General features: G+C 44.9%; 1 protein-coding gene and 1 long non-coding RNA gene across 6 annotated transcripts in view; one reads left to right on the forward strand and one right to left on the reverse strand.

The window, feature by feature from the left end:
* dennd5a (DENN/MADD domain containing 5A) overlaps window positions 1-22375 on the forward strand; it is a 367813-nt gene that overhangs the window by 146649 nt on the left and 198789 nt on the right. For all 5 annotated transcript variants that reach the window (XM_078549185.1, XM_078549187.1, XM_078549186.1 and 2 more), the window contains one exon: window positions 5064-5381. In XM_078549185.1, the coding sequence (XP_078405311.1) occupies window positions 5064-5381 (318 nt within the window). The remainder of the gene's footprint in view (window positions 1-5063; window positions 5382-22375) is intronic.
* LOC144684864 (uncharacterized) overlaps window positions 1-22375 on the reverse strand; it is a 65569-nt gene that overhangs the window by 15262 nt on the left and 27932 nt on the right. The window contains exon 2 of the long non-coding RNA XR_013577578.1: window positions 4415-4462. This is a non-coding gene — a long non-coding RNA (uncharacterized LOC144684864). The remainder of the gene's footprint in view (window positions 1-4414; window positions 4463-22375) is intronic.

Below are 22375 nucleotides of genomic sequence, written 5' to 3' on the forward strand. Positions count from 1 at the left end.
ACACACCCAAATTAAACACAAGAATCTTTTAACTAAAGCTCCAACCTGAATCACTATCTCCATGGCAACATGTGATGTTTTGGAGTTGTTCAACCTCTTTGATTCTGTAACCCATTTAAATAAGTTCTATCTCTCATGGAATTTTATGACTCTGTTTCCTAGAATTGCTATCATTTAACTTATTTTATTAAGAGAACAATAGACACCCTGGCTGTACAGAGATGTCCAGAAATGGGTCAGTCATTGTTCAAATATCTAAACCTCTCCCTCTGACCTTGTGAAATAAACATAGGGTAACTTTTAACTAATTAATTCCCAGCTTGTTTGAATTGCATTCACTTACAAGCCCACGACAGCTATCGACTGGAAGGACAAAGGCAGCTGACACATGGGAATGCCACCGCCTGGAAGATCCCCTCCAAGCCACACACCATCCTGACTTGGAAATATATCGCTGTTCCTTCACTGTTGCTGGGTCAAACTCCTGGAACCCCTCCTTAACAGCATTGTGGGTGTACCTACATCACAAGTACTGCAGCAGTTCAAGAAGGCAGCTCACCACCACCTTCTCAAGGGCAATTAGGGATGGGCAATAAATGCTGGCCTAGCCAAACGACACCCAGATCCCATGAATGAATAAAAGAAAACTTCAGAATTATTACCAGTTTCTCAATCAGGATTCTCTATTTATTCTACATGGAACACTTTAACTTCCAAGTGAAGAGTTATATTCCTAAAACTAAATGTTATATTCCAAAGCATATGAATCATGAATGAGATATTCACAACTCTCTCACCTCACCTCTTGAGTTTAGCTCTTTTGTCCATGTTTGGACCAAGGCTGTAATGAGGTCATGGGCTGAGTGTCTCTAGCGGAACCTGGGCATCAGTGAGCTGTGTAAGTGCCACTTGATAGCACCGTTGACAGCACCTTCCATCACTTTGCTGATGATCAAGAGTGAACTGCTGGGTGGTAATTGGCTTGGTTGGATTTGTCCTGCTTTTTGCAGACAGTACATACCTGCGCAGTTTTCCACATTGTTGGGTAGATGCTAATTTTATAGCTGTACTGGAACTGCTTGGCTTGGGGGCGTGGTTAGTTCTGGAGCACAAATGCTATCAGAGTCTATAGCTTTTGCAGTATCCAGTGCCTTCAGCCATTTCGTGGTATCATGTGCAGCGAATCGAATTGGCTGAAGACTGGTATCTGACATGATGGGGACCTCGGGAGGAGGCCGAGACAGATCATCCACTTGGCACTTCTGGTTGAAGATGGTTGCAAATGCTTCAGCCTTGCTTTTTGCGCCGATGTGCTGGTTTCCCCTTTATTGAGGATGGGGATGTTTGTAGTGCGCCTCCTCCTTCAGTTAGTTGTTTAATTGTCCACCACTATTCATGACAGGGCGTGGTAGGACTGCAGGGCTTTGATCTGATGCATTGATTGTGGGATTGCTTAGCACTGTCTCTCACATGCATCTTCTGCTGTTTAGCATGCACGTAGATCTCTGTTGAAGTTTGACGCCTCATTTTCAGATATATCTGATGCTGCCCAAAAATAGAATTACCTGGAAAAACTCAGCAGGTCTGGCAGCATCGGCGGAGAAGAAAAGAGTTGACGTTTCGAGTCCTCATGACCCTTCAACAGAACTGAGTAAAATTAGGAGAGGGATGAAATATAAGCTGGTTTAAGTCGGGGGGGGTGGGGGTGGTGGGGGGGGAGAGAAGTTGGGGGGGTGGGGGTGGTTGTAGGGACAAGCAAGCAAGCAACCACCCATCCCCCCCACCTTAAACCAGCTTTCACCCCTCTCCTAATTTTACTCAGTTCTGTTGAAGGGTCATGAGGACTCAAAACGTCAACTCTTTTCTTCTCCGCCGATGCTGCCAGACCTGCTGAGTTTTTCCAGGTAATTCTGTTTTTGTTTTGGATTTCCAGCATCTGCAGTAGTTTTTTGTTTTTGTTTTTATTCCTGATGCTGCTCCTGGCATTCTCTCTTGCACTTTATGTTGAACCAGGTTACATTAACCCACAGCTTAAAGGTAATGGTAGAGTGAGGAATGTGCTGGGCCTTGTGGTTACAGATTGTGATTAAATATAATTCTGCTGCTGCTGATGGCTCACAGCACTTCATGGATACCTAGTTTTGAGGTGCTAGATTTGTTCTAAATCTGTCCCATTTAGCATGATGATAGTGCAGCACCTTATGTTGGCGGGTATCCTCCCTGTGAAGATGGGACTACGTCTCCATGAGGACTGTGCCGATGGTCATTGCTACCAATGCTCTCATGGACAGATGCATCAGCCACAGATAGATTGGTGAAAATGAGGTCAAGTAGGTTTTTCCCTTTTGTTGGTTCCCTCACCACTTGCTGCAGGCCCAGCCTACCAGCTATGTCCTTCTAGACTTAGCCAGGTCAGTCAGTAATGGTACTACTGAGCCATTCGTGATGATGGACATTAAAGCCCCCCAACCAGAGTATATTCTGTGCTTTTTTCACTGTCAGTGCTTCTTCCAATTGATGTTCATCAGCTGAGGGGGAGCGGTGGGGGTGGAGGTGCTGGTGGTGGGATCAGTAGGTGGTAATCAGCAGGGGGTTTCCTGGCCCATGTTTTGACCTGATGCCATGTGACTTCATGGGGTCCAGAGTCGATGTTGAGGACTCCCAGGGCAACTCCCTTCAGACTGTACACCACTGTGCTGCCACTTTTGCTGGGTCTGTCCTGCAGGACATACCCAGGGATGGTGATGGTGGTGTCTGGGGCATTGTCTATAAGGTACAATTCTGCGAGTATGATTATGTCAAGCTGGTGCTTGTCTATGGGACAGCTCTCCCAGTTTTGGCACAAGCCCCCAGATGTTAGTAAGGAGAACTTTGCAGGGTCGACAGTGTGCTGTTGTTTCTGATGTCTATGACAATGCAGAGTGGTCCATCTGGTTTCATTCCTTTTTGACTTTGATACAGCTGAGCGGCTTGTTAGGCCATTTCAGAAGGCATTTACGAGTCAACCACATTGCTATGGGTCTGGAGCCACATGTAGGCCAGATCAGGTAAAGACAGCAGATTTCCTTCCCTAATGGATACAAGTGAACCAGATGGGTTTCATGATCACCACTACTGGGGCTAGCTTGTAATTCCAGATTTATTAATTAAATGTAAATTAAATGTAAATTCCACCAGCTGCTGTGGTGTGATTTGAACCAGTGTCCTCAGAGCATTGGCCTAGGCCTCTAATCCAATGACATTACCATTGTGTCACTACTTCCCCCTCATGTCTCGTGCATCGTAACGCTATGCCTTGCTCTCCGTAACATGGCCTTCCAGAGAGATGTGGACTTTTAAAAGGTTGAAGCCCTAGCATGACAGAGCTCATCGTAGGAAGAGGAGAAGCAGGATGTAGTAGAGGAGGAGGAGGAAGAGGATGATGTAGAGCATCAGAGGTGGCCAGGGCCAGTGTAGAACTTGTGGGTTTTATCAGGATGCCAGCAACATCAGGGAGTATCTGATCCAGGAACATTTCAGCTGAGCTCTTCTAATCCAGGAGGACAACATGCTCCGGAGCTCATTTTGAGTTGCATGTGAGAACACTTCCATTCAAGGTACAACCTGGAATAGATCCATTCTTACTGCCAATGAATCTGGAGATCTCACTTTCCCTCTTCAAAGACCCTTGATTCTCTTTACCACTTCTTCCCTCTTCCAGTCTCACCATGAAAAAAATGGAAGTTCACAAGTCTGAAATCATGTGACAATATTTACAGTGTGCAGTAGCAACACGAGTGATGTTCGCCACTAACAGGATGCTGCCGTCAAGACAAAGATGTTCTGCCTATCACACAAATGAGTAATGTGGTATATGAATTTCAGTGCCAGTGTGATGCTAGGTATGTAGGTCATACATCCCAAAGCCTGGTGGATTGTATCAAACAGCATCTCCTTTCCGCTGTTCGCAATGGGCAAGGTACAGAACGTACCCAACCAGCTCGTGTTTGCAAAACTCAAAACGTAGTGCTCAATGTTAGATTTGATCCTGCAATTGGATAACATGTGCTAACTAATCCTCAGTGTGCTAAAAATTATGCTGACAACCAATTTAATATCATCAGTCGGGCTCGCATTGTGGCGCATTTCCGTGTACTGGAAGCTACATATATTAATACACAGGGCCCTGTTCCTTGCAGACAGAAAGAACGTGTGCACACATTGCACCTCTTTCAGCTAAACAAAGTAAGTGATACCCATTCGCTGGCTCATTCCCCAGGGCAATGCCTTGACCAATAAGAGTCAAGCTGCCTGGCTTAAATTTTAAACAATGCTTGGCAGTTAACTGTCAGTATCCATTAATTGGTGCATTCTCCATAGAAACACCTCTAACAATCAGAGTCCACTTGCCAACCAATCAGCATTCTCTACTCACAGTACAAAGTTGTTGCTTCCCCTGATGTTGGTATTTCTTGCGATTGTCCTAATGAATGCAAGGTGAAAAGTTTTGAGAAAATGTCTTTTTTCAGCAAAACAGCAAGTTAGTTGAAATGCTCCTTACAATCGTGACTCACAATCATTGGATCATGGTGGCTGCCTGGCTGTCTATCATTGTAACTGGAACGTTGTAGTGAGATTTGCTTTATTTCAAATCCAGTTTTTTTTTTCCTTTTATTCCTCTTCATTGAGGTAATGAAGCATGTTAAAGTTGCAGCCTAACTTGCCATTTTTCATACGAGTCTGATTGGGTATTTGGCTGACCATATGTTCTGATAAATGCCTGATCCTGTTTTGACCAAGTCTCATATGCATGCTTGCAGCAGGGTTACTGGGTCATGAAAAAGATGGAACTCTGGCTGATTTAAAATATATAGATTGTTGCAATCAAGATCATGGAGCTCGAGGCTTATTGTTGACTAACACAACACTATAAAACTTTAGTGGTCTGTTCCTTGGCCCACACTGGGTGAGGAGTTGATAATGTGGATTTTTCTTTGCTTAAAGCTAGTAGCATTATCAGTGCTTGCATTTCTGACAAAAGAGTAACTTCAATTTTTTTCTAAATATATATTGAACTTTTTCAGGCAAATCTATGCTTTGTGGACATAGACAACCATTTTATTGAACTTCCAGAAGACTTGCCACAGTTTCCAAATAAACTAGAGTTCATTCAAGAAATCTCCGAAATCCTAATGGCATTTGGGATTCCACCTGAAGGGAACCTGCACTGCAGTGAAAGTGCCTCTAAGCTGAAGAACTTTAAAGGAAGTGATGTGGTCTGTGATAAGAAGAATGGAAATGTAGCTGGGTCAGCATTGAACACTTACGAATTGCTAAAGGAAAATGAGACCATGGCAAGATTGCAGGCTCTTGTCAGAAGAACTGGCGTCAGTTTAGAGAAGGTTAGTTTTTAATTAATTTTGGGTTATACAGCATGGTTTGAAGTTGTCTCCTAATGATGGCTGTGAAGATCTGAAATAGTCTCATCCTTCGATATATTTATTTGTAAAATATAAACATGATAAATCTTCATAAATGCTTGTTTTTGTTCTTCTTCTGTATTATTTTAATTTGTCCCTTATTGATAATCAGAATGCAAAAATGTTTATAAGGTATGGGAGAAGAAAGGATTTACAGGTGTGTTTTTATTGTCATTAGAGGATTACATTTAGGCCATTAAGAAAAGGTAGACAGGCAAAAGGCATACTTCTCTGTTCTTTTTTACCATGTTACCTTATGGACTGTATCAACATCTATACTAGTAAAGTTATTCAATTTGAGGAGGTGTTCTGTTTATTTCAGATCAATCAGTGTCATGAAATTTGGAATTGCAAACTAGAGTGAGATCTTTAAGATTCTTATCTTTTCTCCCTGCCCCCAACTAATTTGGCTGCTATTTGAGAGTATGAAATGACATATCGAAGACATCTAATTGTTGCTATAACTTGTTGCTTCTTTAGTCAAATTAGCATGTGTATTTGATGTTGGTGATGATTAGCTTTGTGGTGTTTTCAATAATCTGTGAAAATTTTACACTCACTTAATGTGATTGCATCAGGTTTAAGATTTGTCAGTTTCAAATTGGAATAGACGTTTTAAATTTTTCTTTCTGGCGTTTTGCAGCTAGTGAGTGTTGTATTGAGTTGAAAATTTTAATTCCTGCTCTAACTGAGCACTAGTTGACTATTTGAAATACACACATTCTCTGGCTCCAAGTTACATTAAGAGTCTTTGAACAGAGCAAAGAAGGTTAAGATAGAGCTATACAAAATCATGAACAGTTTTGATAGAGTGAACAAGTGGCAGAAGGGTTGGTAACCAGATTTAAGGTGATTGAAAAATGAACCAGAGGCGACACGTGGAAACTTTTCTTACACAGCAAATTGTTGTGATTTGGGATGCTGTGCCTGAAAAGGTGGTGGAAGCAGATTCAATCCTATCAGAAGAGAATTGGATAAACACTAATTTGGTAAATAGGCATAGACATGTCGAATAGAGGTTTTATTGCTACATTTCAGGAGGGCATAGGTATGCTAACTGGATTTTCAGATAGATATAGTTCAAAGTTGATAAAATATAATCATTGGAATTAAGGAAAGAAAATACACCTTGAATGGCAAGATATTAAATGGAGTATAAGTTGAAATAGGAACTTGCTTTTCATGACCTCAAGATATCCAAAGTGCCAAATTACACAGCCAGGTCTCACAAATACAATGAGATAAAAGACCAGTTAATCTATTTTTGGTAGTATAGATTGACCAATAAATGTTCGGTGGCCATTTAAGAAGCTGCCTTTGGGTAACCCATCCAAATAAGGGTGGATCAGGGAGCCAGCAGACCTAATGAGGGCCAGTAGCGATGAACAGCTGGCAGCCCCATCAGGAGAGGTGGTTGCTGCCAATGTAGGTGTAGAACATGAGGCACTATAAAAGTATCAAGAATAAGTGATTCCACAGCTGTCAGCCCATCAGTGGAGAGAGGGAACCCCTCCATCAGATGGCATGTAGGCTCTGCTATAGCTCTTTGGCACCCACAACTCCAGGATGGTGGGGAGGCTGGTGTTGGTCAGACCCTGCCTCTGGCAAGATTATTCGGAGATGAGATTGCGTCTGGGAACCTCCTTGATGTGATTCTCTAATTTTGTTTCTGGTGCTGTCTCCAAATCATCCTCTGCAGGACTGTGAAAATTCAGCCCATAGTCTTTTAAGAAAATGATGGAAGGGACTTCTTTGTTTTTTGCTTGTATCGGCTATGATTAGAATGAGATTTAGTTGATTTTAACCAACACACCATATAGTTTTAATATATTCTGATCTAAAATATATTTCTAAAACTGCAGCTAGCCAATTACTGTAAGCCAGATAACTGAAGGAAAATAATCAGTAATTCATCTTGCCTGTGACTGTAAAGGCGGTGGGGGAAATTTATCTTTAAATTTATCACAGCATTGTTTTGCCACTAGCATTGACCACTGTTAAATTTATTTCCTCTATTTGCTAATTTATTCAAATGGTGGCATCTAAAAGTGATTACACACAACAACTGGAAGTCGAAGACAGACTTTTTAATTGCACTTCGAAGCTTAACATTTCATGATGGCATGCTTGTTTCTGTTGTTTAATCACAAACCTCCAGCCCTCTGGAAGGATTTTGATATCACAGCAACATTTCGGTAACGAATAACTTTTGGGGGAAATGTCCTGTTTTAGATCATCGCATTACACCAAAAAGAAAATTCAAAATGATTTGTGGAAAAAGCATTGCGCTGTTGATGTACATCAACATGATGCATTTTGCAGTTGGTTTAAATGAGAGGCGTATTTTTCATATAAAAGAAACAATGAATTTTGCAGAAAGAGGTACATTTTGTTTGTGATCTTATAGTTGGCACCTTCTTTCATCTACTTTTCCTCAAATTATATGCCAATTATTAATCAATTTCTTCCTTACCATTGCGTTGCTGATTTTTTCAACTCTTTACCTGTCCTTGATCCCAAACTTTGGAGATGTTGGGGTCCTTTGCCAGTAACTCTTAGCGTACACATTAGTCTGCTCTGAACCTTTTGCTCTCTGTGTACTGTTTTCTTGGAAGGACTGTTTTTCCACTGGCCCATCTGTTTTCTATACTGTAGTTTTTAGGAGTATGAGAGGACTAAGTCTGTGTACATTTTTATAAAATAGATATCCTCATGGTTATTTCTAAAATTTTAAAAACTGGACAAAGATCTTTTAAAATGGCTAAAGCTGTGTCTGTCTGGAGCTACCATGGCAGTATTGAAGAAGCTTGCACCTCGTTATCCCTGTGGGCTGCAGAGACCAAATTCAAAGAGAACTATACAAAGGCCATCTGCATTTCATAACCCAGGCTGGCCAACCGGAGTCTACTTGTCTGCTAGGTTAAAGGGCCCCGCAACCTTCCTTTCAATTCTTAATGGTTGGGACATTTAACCACCTTGGGAACTCAGACGAGGGATACACATCCTTTGTCAAAGACAATGTGATGAGGTGGGAGTCATGTGACATGGACCTCTAGCTTGTGTAACCAGTAATATTGCCTCGCTATACTGTAAAATCTCTGTCTGCCGTTTACCATTCTATAAGCAGCCTCATAGAAAAAGTGCTTTGCCAGATTGAATATCTGGCCCCATCTACACTGTTTCTGCTGGAACTTCTTACCATCACCTACAAGATTGATTCATCTCTGCATGCCTATCTCATCATATGAAGTCAACTCCACCAGAAAAGTGAATTATACAGCATTGATTTTCAGCCTGCCAATCTCCATGAAGGAATAACCCATTGGACTTTGATTTTGGGTTCTGAAACCCACGTGAAACGCCATTCCTTTTCTCTGTGGTCGCTGCACTGTAAACTTTCTTTTTCTCCATCCTTCTTTTACTATAACTGCAATGTTGCGACCCCCGAACCCTTTGAGTTCATCCTATCTTGAGTTTGCTGTGGGGTTATTAATAGAAATATGTAAACAGAAAGGTGTTTTGATTTGCTTCTCCCTTTCTGTTTATGGATGCGTGGTGAAAGGAGAAATTAGTACTGTTTAAATTAACCCCCCTCCTGTCCGTAACAGAGGTTGAGCTGCTTTACTGTTATGGGATGGAACTAGCAATATAGTTCAGTTGTGTGGCTACTTCAATGAAACTAAGTTTTCATGTAAACTATAACAATAAACTTAGGCAGTGATTTACAGTCCAACTCAGGCTGTATACTTAGTGTGTTATCTTGGGCGGAGAAATGCACAATTTATCTTGCAGCTTTTAGTCTTTGGTGTCTTCTTCTGTTTCTTTCTCTTCTCTCTTGTGTTTTAAGTTTGGTTTTTCTCCAATGCACGGACCCAATCAGAAGGCTTTCTTTGATCCTTGCTCTTATCTGATTAAGCCCTCCATGTGCCCAGTCATAGTTCTTGTGAGCAGTGCTAGCCTTATTTAATTACATAATGCTCTGTGTATCATCATCATCATCGCCCTATTCCTACTTATCTCAGGATTGTTACATCTTGTTGTTATTTGTTTCATGGAGGTCGATGTATTAGCTTACACAACCAGCTTCAAGGTTTAGTTTTCAGCTACAGTAAGCATCTTTTTAAATGCTTGACATTATTTCCCATAATCCCTCTACCTTAGCATCAATTGATACTGTACCCTACTTCTAAGTCTTCCCACTGTATGATACTACTAAGACTAAGACTTGGAGGATTGCTGGAGACCAGGCCCCTGCTCACTCTGAGTGAAATGTTTATAGCCTAATAATCTTACAACACCAATGTTTGTAGCTTTATGCAGATTTTATGTTTGTGTTTGAAATTAAACAAACATAATGTAAGGTAATCTTGTACCTACTGATATTTTAACAATGTCATTTTGTTTTCCAAAGTTGTTTTGTTTTGTAAGATGAGTGGAATTTTCAGGCTCCGTGCACCTTTTATGTAACCTCAAGAATTCATTGTTAAACATGGTGAATCTATTTTTCTATTTCCACCCTTTGAAGAGATGAATTTCAAAATCTGGTTGAATCTGATTTAAAAAGGAAGATATTAACAATTTGTGGCAGCGTGTGCAGTTCTACTGTGGTAAATGCAACTACTTTTAATCGGCGCAGGAAACACTTGATCCCCCTGTCTCAAGAAATGCCATCAATGTAGAGTGCACTTTTGGTCACATATGAATGACTCAGTGAAGTGTTGTGGAAGAGGAGCAATGGAGGATGCTGTTAATGATGTATACCACATCCTTTTAGCATTATACTTTGTGAAGACAGTGGGCAGAATTTTCCACTCTGGAGACTAAGTGCAGCGATGGGCGGGAAAGTCAGTGTGATTCCCACTGGGCGGTGGGTCACTGAACACGTGTGATCTTCTGCTTTTCTGCTCATTAATTGTGCATTAGCAAGGAGCTCGGCAAATCTTGTGGTGGGGCGGGTAGGGATTAGTTCGCTCCTCTGTTACTTCATGGGGTTGAAGGTTCTGGTGCCATACTTAAATGGCACCCACACAGACATTAATTTACTGTAGCCCAGATGTTCTGTCGGACTGGTAATCCATGACGCGAAAGCGATCAAAACCATCAGCACCTTGGTTCAGCAAAGCTTCCCTGGGGATTTTCATCCAGCAAAGGTGGGAAGGCCCTCGTTCCAGGGATGGGAGCAGGAGGTCTTCCCACCTGACCATGCCGGCTTGGGAGGAGGTCACTGGGGAAGTTAGTGCCCGTGTAAAACAAAAAAGGACCGCCCTCTAGTGCCAAAAAAGGATGAATGATCTGCTCTGCTCCTCCAGGGTAAGTGAAACGTCTTCTCGCTCCAAACTCACACTCCCATAAGGGCATCAGATAGTCTAATTGTTGGAGCCCATAGGGGTGTCACACTCCACCAGCAGATGCTTGAGCATTAAATGCCTGCAAGCCATTTTAAGGTCACCATCTCATGTAGGAACCCGGGCAAACAGTTTCTTAATCCCTTACTGGGAAGGGCTCGGCATGTATGCTTCAGATACTGGTATTGTCACTCTAGTAATCTAGAGACCCAGGGTAATGCTCTGGTGACGTGAGTTCGAATCGGGCCACGGCAGATGGTGGAATTTGAATTCAATAAAAATCTGGAATTAAAAGTCTAAATGATGACCATGGAACCATTGTCGACTGTTGTAAAAACCGACCTGGTTCACTAATGTCCTTTTGGGAAGGAAGTCTGTCGTCCTTACCTGGTCTGGCCGACACATGACTCCAGACCTACAGCAATGTGGTTGACTCTTAAATGTCCTCTGAAATGGCCTAGCAAGCCACTCAGTTGTAACAAACTGCTACAAAGTCACAAAAAAGGAATGAAACCGGACGGACCACTCAGCATCGACCTGGGCACCAGGTAAAACAACGGCAATCTCAGCCTGTTGACCCTGCAAAGTCCTCCTTAGTGATATCTGGGGCCAGTGCAAAAACTGGGAGAGCTATCACACAGACTAGTCAAGCAACGACCTGACAAAGTCACCCTCACAGAATCATACCTTACAGAAAATGTCCCAGACATCACCATCACCATCCCTGGGTATGTCCTGTCCCACCTTGCAGGACAGGCCCAGCAGAGGTGGTGGTGCAGTGGTATACAGTCGGGAGGGAGTTGCCCTGGGAGTCCTGAACATTGACTCCAGACTCCATGAAGTCTCATGGCATCAGGTCAAACATGGGCAAGGAAACCTCCTGCTGATTACCACGTACCGCCCTCCCTCAGCTGATGAATCTGGACTCCTCCATGTTGAACACCACTTGGAGGAAGCACTGAGGGTGGCAAGGGCACAGAATGTACTCTGGGTGGGGGTCCCTGATGTCCATCACCAAGAGTGGCTCGGTAGCACCACCGCTGACCGAGCTGGCCGGGTCCTGTAGGACATAGCTGCTAGACTGGGTCTGCAGCAGGTGGTGAGGGAACCAACAAGAGGGAAAAACATACTTGACCTCATCCTCACCAACCTGCCTGCCGCAGATGCATCTGTCCATGACGGTAGGAGTGACCACTGCACAGTCGTTGTGGAGACGAAATCCAGCCTTCACATTAAGGATACCCTCCATCGTGTTGTGTGGCACTTCTATGGGATGGATTTCTAACAGATCTAGCAACTCAAGACCAGGCATCCATGAGGCGCTGTGGGCCATCAGCAGCAGCAGAATTGTACTCGAACACAATCTGTAACCTCATGGCCTGGCATATCCCCCACTCTATTATTACCATCAAGCCAGGGATCAACCCTGGTTCAATGAAGAGTGCAGGAGGGCACGCCAGGAGCAGCACCAGACATGCCTAAAAATGAGGTGTCAACCTGGTGAAGGTATCACACAGGACTACTTGTGTGTCAAACAGCATAAGCAGCAAGTGATAGACAGAGCTAAGCGATCCTGCAACCAACGGATCAGATCTAAGCTCTGCAGTCCTGCCACATCCAGTAGTGAATGGTGGTGGACAATTAAACAACTCACTGGAGGAGGAGGCTCCACAAATATCCCCATCCTCAATGATGGAAGAGCCCAGCACATCAGTGCAAAAGATAAGGCTGAAGCATTTGTTATAATCTTCAGCCAGAAGTGCTGAGTGGATGATCCATCTCGACCTCCTCCGGAGGTCCCCAGCATCACAGATGCTAGTCTTCAGTCAATTCAATTGTCTCCACATGATATCAAGAGACGGCTGAAGGCACTGGATACTGCAAAGGCTATGGGTCCGAAGAATATTCCGGCAATAGTACTGAAGACTTGTGCTGCAGAATTAGCCACACCCCTAGCCAAGCTGTTCCAGTACAGCTACAACACTGGCATCTACCTGCTTATATGGAAAATTGCCCAGGTGTGTCCTGTACACAAAAAGCAGGCAAATCCAACCTGGCCAATTATCGCCCCATCGATCTAATCTTGATCATTCTACAAGATACAAGTCAGGAGTGTGATGGCATACTCCCCTCCTTGTCTGGATGAGTGCTGCTCCCACAACACTGAAGAAGCTTGACACCATCCAGGACAAAGCAGCCCGCTTGTTTGGCACCACATTCACAAATATTCACTCCCTCCACCACCAACACACAGTAGCAGCAGTGTGTACCATCTACAAGATGCACTGCAGGAATTCACCAAGGCTCCTTCAACAGCACCTTCCAAACCCACGACCACTACCATCTAGAAGGACAAGGGCAGCAGATAGATGGGAACACCACCACTTGGAAGTTCCCCTCCAAGTCACACACCATCCTTACTTGGAAATATATCGCTGTTCCTTCACTGTCCCTGGGTCAAAATCCTGGAACTCCCTTCTTAACAGCACTGTGAGTGTACCTACACAACAGGGACTGCAGCAGTTCAAGAAGGCAGCTCACCACCACCTTCTTAAGGGCAGTTAGGGATGGGCAATACATGCTGGCCCAGCCAGCAAAGCCCACATCCTGTGAATGAATAAAAAAAAGGACTGCTCATTCATCCACAGTGCTCACAGTCAATTTACCTGTCTTTATGCAGGACAAGTTTCCCTATAACAAAAGGGAGAGAGCCAAGACCAGAGGGGGGACCCCAGAGTTGAGGGCATTCTTCCCTTAAGAGGAACAAGCTACAGAGCTGGCTAGAGAAGATAGGGATTGATTGGCTTCCCCCAACAAGTTAGTGAGAATGCATCCTGCATACATCGGCCACATGCAGACCACGACTGTGAGCGATCTTTAATATAGGAGTATACCTAATCAATCACTAGTTCTCTCTTCTTTCTTTTCCAGGTACCAGCAAGAAAAGTTAAAGGACATCCTCCTGCAGATGACTCAGCCCCAGGCCACCTCAGATGAGGAGGCAGACCAAACATACCATGAAGAATCGTCACTGCGTTCACCTGCATCCTCCACCAGTGCAGATTTATGCACCTCGGTGGGACCTAGTTCTAGAGTAGGCTTGGTTTTACAACCTGCTGATCACCTCACCGACGCAGCAGTCTCAGACAGTGACAGCTGTGGCCTCCAATACTTGGAGTACTGCTGGAGACCAGGCCCCTGCTCAGTCCGAGTCTGATGACAAGCCTTTGGAATTGGCCTTAAGAGAAGTGTCAGAGATGCAGAGACAGGCAGGGGAACATCAGGCAGAGTTGTCGGATGCCATCAATAGACTGGAACAAAGGATGGAGGAGTCTATCCACATTCTGTCTGATGTCGTGGCTCCAGAATGCAAGTGCAGCAAAGTCTCCATTGGAAGGGTGATGGCCACCTTGGAGACCCAGCTCCAGCAGTTTCTGCTAGATTTGTGCTCAGACTTCCACACCATCGCTCTAGCCATGGGTGCATTTCAGCAATGGCTAGGCAAGAGGGGGATGGGGCATCTCGACCTTCCTCCAGGTGCCTCTTTTCCTCAAGGATTCATGGAGGGGACATTGGGCAACCAAAGGTGAGTATGGTGGCCATTACCAAGGAGAAGGTGCTAAGAAATCTGAAAGGTCTGAAGGTGGATAAATCACCTGGACCAGATGGATTACACCCCAGAGTTCTGAAGGAGATAGCTGAAGAGATAGCGGAGGCGTTAGTGGTGATCTTTCAGGAATCACTGGAGTCAGGGAGGGTCCCAGAGGACTGGAAAATCGCTAATGTAACCCCCCTGTTTAAGAAGGGAGTCAGGCAAAATACGGGAAATTACAGGCCGATTAGCCTGACCTCGGTCATTGGTAAGATTTTAGAGTCCATTATTAAGGATGAGATTTCAGAATACTTGGAAGTGCATGGTAAAATAGGGCAAAGTCAGCATGGTTTCATCAAGGGGAGGTCATGCCTGACAAATCTGTTAGAATTCTTTGAGGAGGTAACTTGTAGGTTAGACAAAGGAGAGCCAATGGATGTTATCTACTTGGACTTCCAGAAGGCCTTTGACAAGGTGCCGCACAGGAGGCTGCTCAGTAAGATAAGAGCCCATGGTGTTAGAGGCAAAGTACTAGCACGGATATAAGATTGGCTGTCTGGGAGGAGGCGGAGAGTGGGGATAAGGGGGTTCTTCTCAGGATGGCGGCCGGTGACTAGTAGAGTTCCGCAAGGGTCAGTGTTGGGACCACAACTTGTCACTTTATAGATTAATGATCTAGATGAAGGAACTGAGGGCATCCTGGCTAGGTTTGCAGATGATACAAAGATAGGTGGAGGGACAGGTAGTATTGAGGAGGCAGGGAGGCTGCAGAAGGATTTGGAAAGGTTAGGAGAGTGGGCAAAGAAGTGGCAGATGGAATACAACGTGGAGAAGTGTGAGATTACGCACTTTGGTAGGAAGAACAGAGGCATAGACTATTTTCTAAATGGGGAGAGAATTCAGAAATCTGGAGTGCAAAGGGTCTTGGGAATCCTAGTCCAGGATTCTCTTAAGGTTAACTTGCAGGTTGAGTCGGTAGTTAGGAAGGCAAATGCAATGTTGGCATTTATTTTGAGAGGACTAGAATATAAAAGCAGGGATGTGCTGCTGAGGCTTTATAAGGCTCTGGTCAGACCACATTTAGAATATTGTGAGCAATTTTGGGCCCCGTATCTCAGGAAGAATGTTCTGGCCCTGGAGAGGGTCCAGAGGAGGTTCATGAGAATGATCCCAGGAATGAAAGGCTTAACATATGAGGAACGTTTGAGGACTCTGGGTCTATACTCGATGGAGTTTAGAAGCATGAGGGGAGATCTGATTGAAACTTACAGAATACTGAAAGGTCTGGATAAAGTGGACATGGGGAAGATGTTTCCATTAGTAGGAGAGACTAGGACCCGAGGGCACAGCCTCAGAGTAAAGGGAAGACCTTTTAGAACAGAGATGAGGAGAAACTTCTTTAGCCAGAGAGTGGTGAATCTATGGAATTCATTGCCACAGAAGGCTGTGGAGGCCAGGTCATTGAGTGTATTTAAGACCGAGATAGATAGGTTCTTGATTGGTTAGGGGATCAAAGGTTACGGGGAGAAGGCGGGAGAATGGGGTTGAGAAACTTATCAGCCATGATTGAATGGTGGAGCAGACTCGATGGGCCGAATGGCCTAATTTCTGCTCCAATGTCTTATGGTCTTATGGTCAGAGAGGAGGAGTGCCAGCCAGGCACCCTAAGGGCATCCACCCAGGATACTGCTGCTCCGACTCCCCTCTGCCAGTGACTCCATCAACTCTAGCAGGTGAGACCGAGGAAGGTGCACCTGCCCCAGAACAGGCAACACTTAGCAGACCGGGGCCCTCAAGGCCTCAGACCACCAGAGGACCCCTGTCAAAGTAATCTCAGACAACAGAGCATAGCAGTCAGCATGGTGTCTCCACTTCTGCTGCGGATACTGGGGCTGCAGCTAGATGTAGTGGTAGGGTGAAAATAATCAAGAAGTTTTGAATGCACACTGGTGGCACGGGTGCTCACTCATTGTATATACTTTTTGCTTTTGTAAATATATTTTGCATTAATCCATTTCCAAGTCTCAGTGGTTCAATGGCTAATCGATCAAGGTCCTGCGTTCATTCGGGGTCAAAAATGTACTCCCCAATGAACCCCCATCTCGACCCTCAGTTGCATCAATTCTCACACAATCTCACTACAGTGAATAGCCTTTATTTCCACGGTCTGCGACATCACCAACGGCAGATCATATGTAACAATGATGGCTGGACAATACACCTGTGAACCTTAGATCTAAGGCAGACACAATTTGGGCTCAGGAGAATTGTTCATCAAGGTTGGTGATTATGCTGCTGCTATCGCCTGTTGTTCCTGGATGGCACAAGTATTTGTTGTGATGAACGTTATAATCGTTTCTCCAAAGTGTATTTTGAAATGGCGTTTATTTTATGACAGTTTTGGAAAAAAGTGGTATTCATTGTCAAGCGACGTAGGCTTTCATGCCTCCCTGCAGCTTGTTATTTCCCTGTGTTTAAGGCTGATCATTATTCCATTCTCAGTTCCCACTCTCCCCATGCATGACGCTGAACTATGGAAGTTGGGAACATTCTGTGACATTATAAATGTCTGCAAGAGGGGTATGAGAATGTGATGTCATAGGTCCTAAGAGATAGGCGAACGCCGTTCCGAAGGGACCACGCAGTTTTATCTGGTAAAGCGAATGATTAGAGGTCTTGGGGCCGAAACGATCTCAACCTATTCTCAAACTTTAAATGGGTAAGAAGCCTGACACGCTGGCTTGGAGCCGGGCGTGGAATGTGAGTGCCCAGTAGGCCACTTTTGGTAAGCAGAACTGGTGCTGCGGGATGAACCGAACGCTGGGTTAAGGCGCCTGATGCCAATGCTCATCAGACCCCAGAGAAGGTGCTGGTTGATATAGACAGCAGGACGGTGGCCATGGAAGTTGGAATCCGCTAAGGAGTGTGTAACAACTCACCTGCCGAATCAACTACCCCTGAAAATGGATGGCACTGGAGTGTCAGGCCCATACCCTGCCGTCGCCGGCAATGCAGAGCCCGCGGGGACTAGACCACGATGAGTAGGAGGAGCCGCTGCGGTGAGCATGGAAGCCCAGGGCGCGGGCCCGAGTGGAGCTGCCGTAGGTGCAGATCTTGGTGGTAGTAGCAAATACTCAAACGGGAACTTTGAAGTGTTTCTCACGTGTCGGTGCAGACTTGATGGACCGAAGGGCCTCTTCTGCACTGTGATTCTGTGATATAACTGTGATATAAGGGTGTGTGCTCATCTTGATGAAACCGCCTCCTTACCTGTGATAATCTTACTTTGCTCCTGAACAGCTGCCTAGCGGTGCTTTACATGATCCTTCTGTAAATGCACAGCACGTAACCTGATATGGAATTCAATGCATGACTGGGAACTCATTGACTTAGGGTATTTAGAAAGGATTGGCCTTTGTGAACAGGAGGTGGGTGAACTGACAGGGTGCATTCATGTGTGCATTGGCGTTTCAGACCCTTGAAAGCTACCATGCCTACTGACTTGTTGACGCCATGGCTGGAAAGACTGCACTATTTAGAGTTGTGCAAGGAGGTTTGCTAATGGAGGACTAATCATTTTCCACAGTGACCACATGTTGCCAAGGCTACTATGCCTTCCAAGGATGACCCCATCGTTAAGGCAGAAGGTGACTTATGCTGCTTCTGCGATCATTGTGAGATTTATGACCTTTCCTGATATGTTCACACTGAGAATGAAGGTGTTGTTGTGTCTCCTGCATTGAAGGCTGATGAGAACTTTGATTGTGAGAACTTGTCCTGCCCTTATTACTCCTGGAATCTGGTAGCTATTGGGCTGCACATCTGCCGTGTTGTGCCTGTGCCGTGTCATCCTCACTTGGCTTGTCTGAATCCGTTCCCTCTTCAGAGTCTTCCCGTTCCAATTCCTCCTCGTCCAAGGAGACATTTAGCCCTTCAATGTCTCCTCCTGACAACACATCCCCCCCTTTGCAGCGCTAGGCTGTGCAAGGTGCAGCAAACAACAATAATGTGGGACACACTCTGTCGTGAGTATGGAAGAGGTGCGTCTGACCGGTCAAACATTGGAACCACATTTTAGGAGGCCAATATTTGCTCTATTAAGGACCTTGTGATGGAATGTGCAGCATTGTACCTTTCCTTCACTTTGTGGCTAACGCATGGGCGTATTTAGCCATGTCTTATGGGGTTGCTCCCTATCACTGAGGAGCCAACCCTCTAAGCACTGAGGTCCCTCAAGGAACTGTGGCACCTGTGAGTGTCTCAAAATGCAAGAGTCGTGAGAGCTCCCTGGCTACCTAGCACAAATATGCTGGATCTGCTTTCTATGATTATAAATTAGCTGAACATTCAGAAAATTAAATCCTTTTCTATGAGTGATTCTCACAGACTGCTGCCAGGGAGCTCCCAGGGCCACATTTGTGCAAGCGGTGGAGCCCTGCCCTTGCTGGAATCCTGAGGCCGCAGCGAATCCAAAATTTCTGGCAGCCTGGCTTGCTTCATCCATGCAGGACTGCACGTAATGGTGAGCTTTACTGTCACTCCCCCGCCTTATGCATTTGTGTGTCACCGATTGTGAGATACCGTAAAGGTTGAGCCCTGGAAGGATCCGCTGGCAAAAATGTTCAGTGCAGTGGTAACCTTCAAAGTAACCGGCACAGGCTGCCCTCCAAGTCCTTGCGGTATGAGGTGGAAAATGTGAGCTACCACATCCTTGTACAAGTGAAGACGCCTGTGGCATTGTCTTTCGCTCCTTTCCATGTATGAGCTGCGGCTTCTATATACCCTTGGTCACACCAAACACCTTTGTGAATTTTGCCCCTCCATGGCAGCATCTGGGACTTCCTGGGGCCCTGCTGGCTCTTGCTCCTTAGGGTGATGGTCTGTACCCAGAACTGCGCCAATCAGTGATGAGCCCTTCTCATTCTAATCATAGCTATTAACAAGGCAACGCTGCCTGCAGCCTGCATTCTCCACTCCTTGTACCTATGAACAGATACAATTGAGCAATCAATAGTAGTTCCCCTTGAATGGTCTCCCTTGACCCCTCCCTCTACCCCATATCCAAGGCAGGAATCCAGTCTGTAGCCCTTGACCTTCCTTCAGTCTGTACATGGCATCCCCAAGCCACCCCTTGCAGGAGGCTGACAGGTGGCTGAGCATTCCCCTCAGACGTGACTGCACATTCACAATGAGGGTCTTATTTAGGCTCAATAGACCATGTGCTATAACCCTCAGTCAGGCTACTGTTAGTTGTGCACCAGCAGCTTTGGCAATAACTATCGATACCCGATCCTGACACCTATGTCATGACTGCAAGCATGGTGCCTTGAAAGCCATGACCACTGGAAACATTGAGGCTTGTAGGGTCCATTTCGCTGCTGTGTAGCAGCCTACATCCCTTTTCATATGTCTCTGTAAGGATCAGATGCCAAGTAAGACCACTTGCACTGCAGCACGTGCACCGCAGCACCTGATTCTTGTCTGAATATGGACCATTAGTAAAGGAGCAAAGCTTGTTCATTGTGCATTAGACCCTTGAGTCCAGCACTCAGTGAGTAGTTAGGGTTTGGAAAACATTGCCTGGAAGTGTGGTGGAGGGAGGTTCAATTGAGACATTCAAGAGGGCATTGGATGATTATTTAAATAGAAACAATGTGCAGGGTTACGGAGAAAAGGCAGGAGATTGGCACTGTTAAAATGCTGGTGCAGACACAATGGGCCGAATGGCCTCCTTCTACACTGAAACAATTCTGTGATGCTCAGCTGAGCCATGTTTTTCATGGTTTGAGCAGGAAATTTATAGGGTGCCCCTTCAACTGGCCCTAAATTGTTTTGGTGAACTCCTCCCACATGCCCTCAGACCCTCCTCTATCGATTTTTTTTTCCTAGCTTGTTTTTCAAACTGCATTATTCTTCGGTGATTGCGAAAATGGTGCTCTTAACTTTAATAAATAAGACTAGCTTCCAACCTCCCCCTATCATCCACCAAATTCCTCCCATCCTCCTCCATACTCATTGCCTCTTAATTCCCATTCCTCCTGTCACTATCCAGTCTCCCACTGTTAACCCTTAACTCCATCATTGTACCTGTTGATATTCCTTTTCTCCCCCCGATCCCTTCAGCGTTGATGCCCCCTTGCCCTTTGTCGATCTGACCCTGCCCCCGCTTCTTGAGGCCACATACACACTTACTTTTCAGGACCTGCCCCACAGGACCATCGAATACCTACCCCATGACTTTTCAGCTGCACATGCAGAATCCAGATGCCTCCCCTGAATGTAACTGTGCCCTTTGTCTCTCAGTGCCATGACTCAAACCCCCAGGACCAAATGCCTTTGGTGATTAGCAACACCCTACACACAGTACTGTCACTGTCACTGCTCAGAGAGGCCTTTCCATGCCTAAGACTGGGATCAAGAAATATGTGCCATGCAGAGCCCTATAGCATGCCTCAAACAGCCCCGGGACAGTCTCCGATATATGTCCCTGACAGCATGGTCTCAGCACCAGGGCACACTCTGATATATGCCCTCGATAGTGTGCCTCAGCCCCAGGACAGAGGGTTGTGGATACTCCATCATTGAATACATTTAAGGCTGGGATAGACAGATTTTTGGTCCACAGGGAATTAAGGGATATCGGGAGCGGGTGGGAAAATGGAGTTGAAGCTCAAGATCACCTTCCCCTCTCATGTCCCAACCCCAGCCCTGCCTCCACCTCACCTTTCCCTTTTGTGTGCCGCCCCGCCCTAGTCCTGCCTCTGTCTCACCCCTCCCTGCTGGCCCTGCTTCCTGTGCCCAGCCTTGGAGCAGTTTGTGCTACAGGCACCTGATATTTTGCAGTTACGGCCTTAAAAGGCGATAGCAGCACCTACTATCCTCCAAGTCATGAATGAACTGAAGCCCGCCAGATGTGTGCCACTTATACAGTCATAAAACAGACTGTTCTAATTGTTCGCTGGTGAGCCACATAATTTGGAGGGGTAACATAATTCTCGTGAATTAGCCTTTTAATGAGCATTCTTGAGCTGCAAATGTGGTTCTCAACATAGCTCAGTGGGAAACTCGATCCACCTTTAACCCGCAATCAAAGTCAGGAGAACAAAATTCCAAACTAATTTTCTGCTGGCAGGAAACTGTCTTTTTCCTTCATGCTAAATTTAGTGCCCTCACCTGTCACGATCCCTGCTACTGGCAGGGGCAGAAAATTCCACCCAGTGTGTCTATTATTTAATGTTTTATTTCCTCCCAGAATTGTGTTGCTAATGAAAACTTAAAAAACATTACTCCCAAATGATTTCAACTTTTTTTTCTCAAATGCAGAAAACAAAAGAAAAACCAGTAATTAGAAGATTACTTTCATCAGTGAACAGAGTAGTAGACTAGACCTGGAGAAGATGATAGGAGCTTGGATGAAGCATGCCTTCTGTGGAACTCCTTTGTTGCAATAACATTATTGCCAATAATTGCTTTAGAGAGTTCATGAATCATTTTTTGACAGTAGGTGACAAAATTATCTCCCTTTTTAAGGAAGGTACATTTATTTATGGGACAGAACTGCTATTAACTAGCAGAAGACGATCCTACTTCAGTTAAATGCTCAATTATTATTGCCACAAAAATACCACTGTGTATTTTTTAAAAGGCTGGTATTAGTGCCCTTTTCCTCCCCAATAAATCTCAGCCATTATGTAGCTTTATAGTGTTATCATCTGGGTGGCAAAAGGCTACATTTTCTAAAGTTTGTTTCACATATTGTTTCAGTTGGAACATGAACTGATTGTAAAAACAGACAAGCTCCCAGCATGTCTGAGTCTGTGGATCTTAGATAGGGCAATTGTGGAAGTGCAATAATTGATCTCGCTGTCCTTTGGTTTGGGAGAAGAAAATCAACAGTTTCTGTTCCTCATTACTGTATCGTAATCCTTCTTGAAAGTTTTGAGTGTGGGTCCTTGGCTCTTATTTTTCCCTTCTTCCAT

This window comes from Cetorhinus maximus, chromosome 9 (genome assembly GCF_964194155.1).
Source record: "Cetorhinus maximus chromosome 9, sCetMax3.hap1.1, whole genome shotgun sequence".
Classification (NCBI taxonomy): Eukaryota; Metazoa; Chordata; class Chondrichthyes; order Lamniformes; family Cetorhinidae; genus Cetorhinus; species Cetorhinus maximus.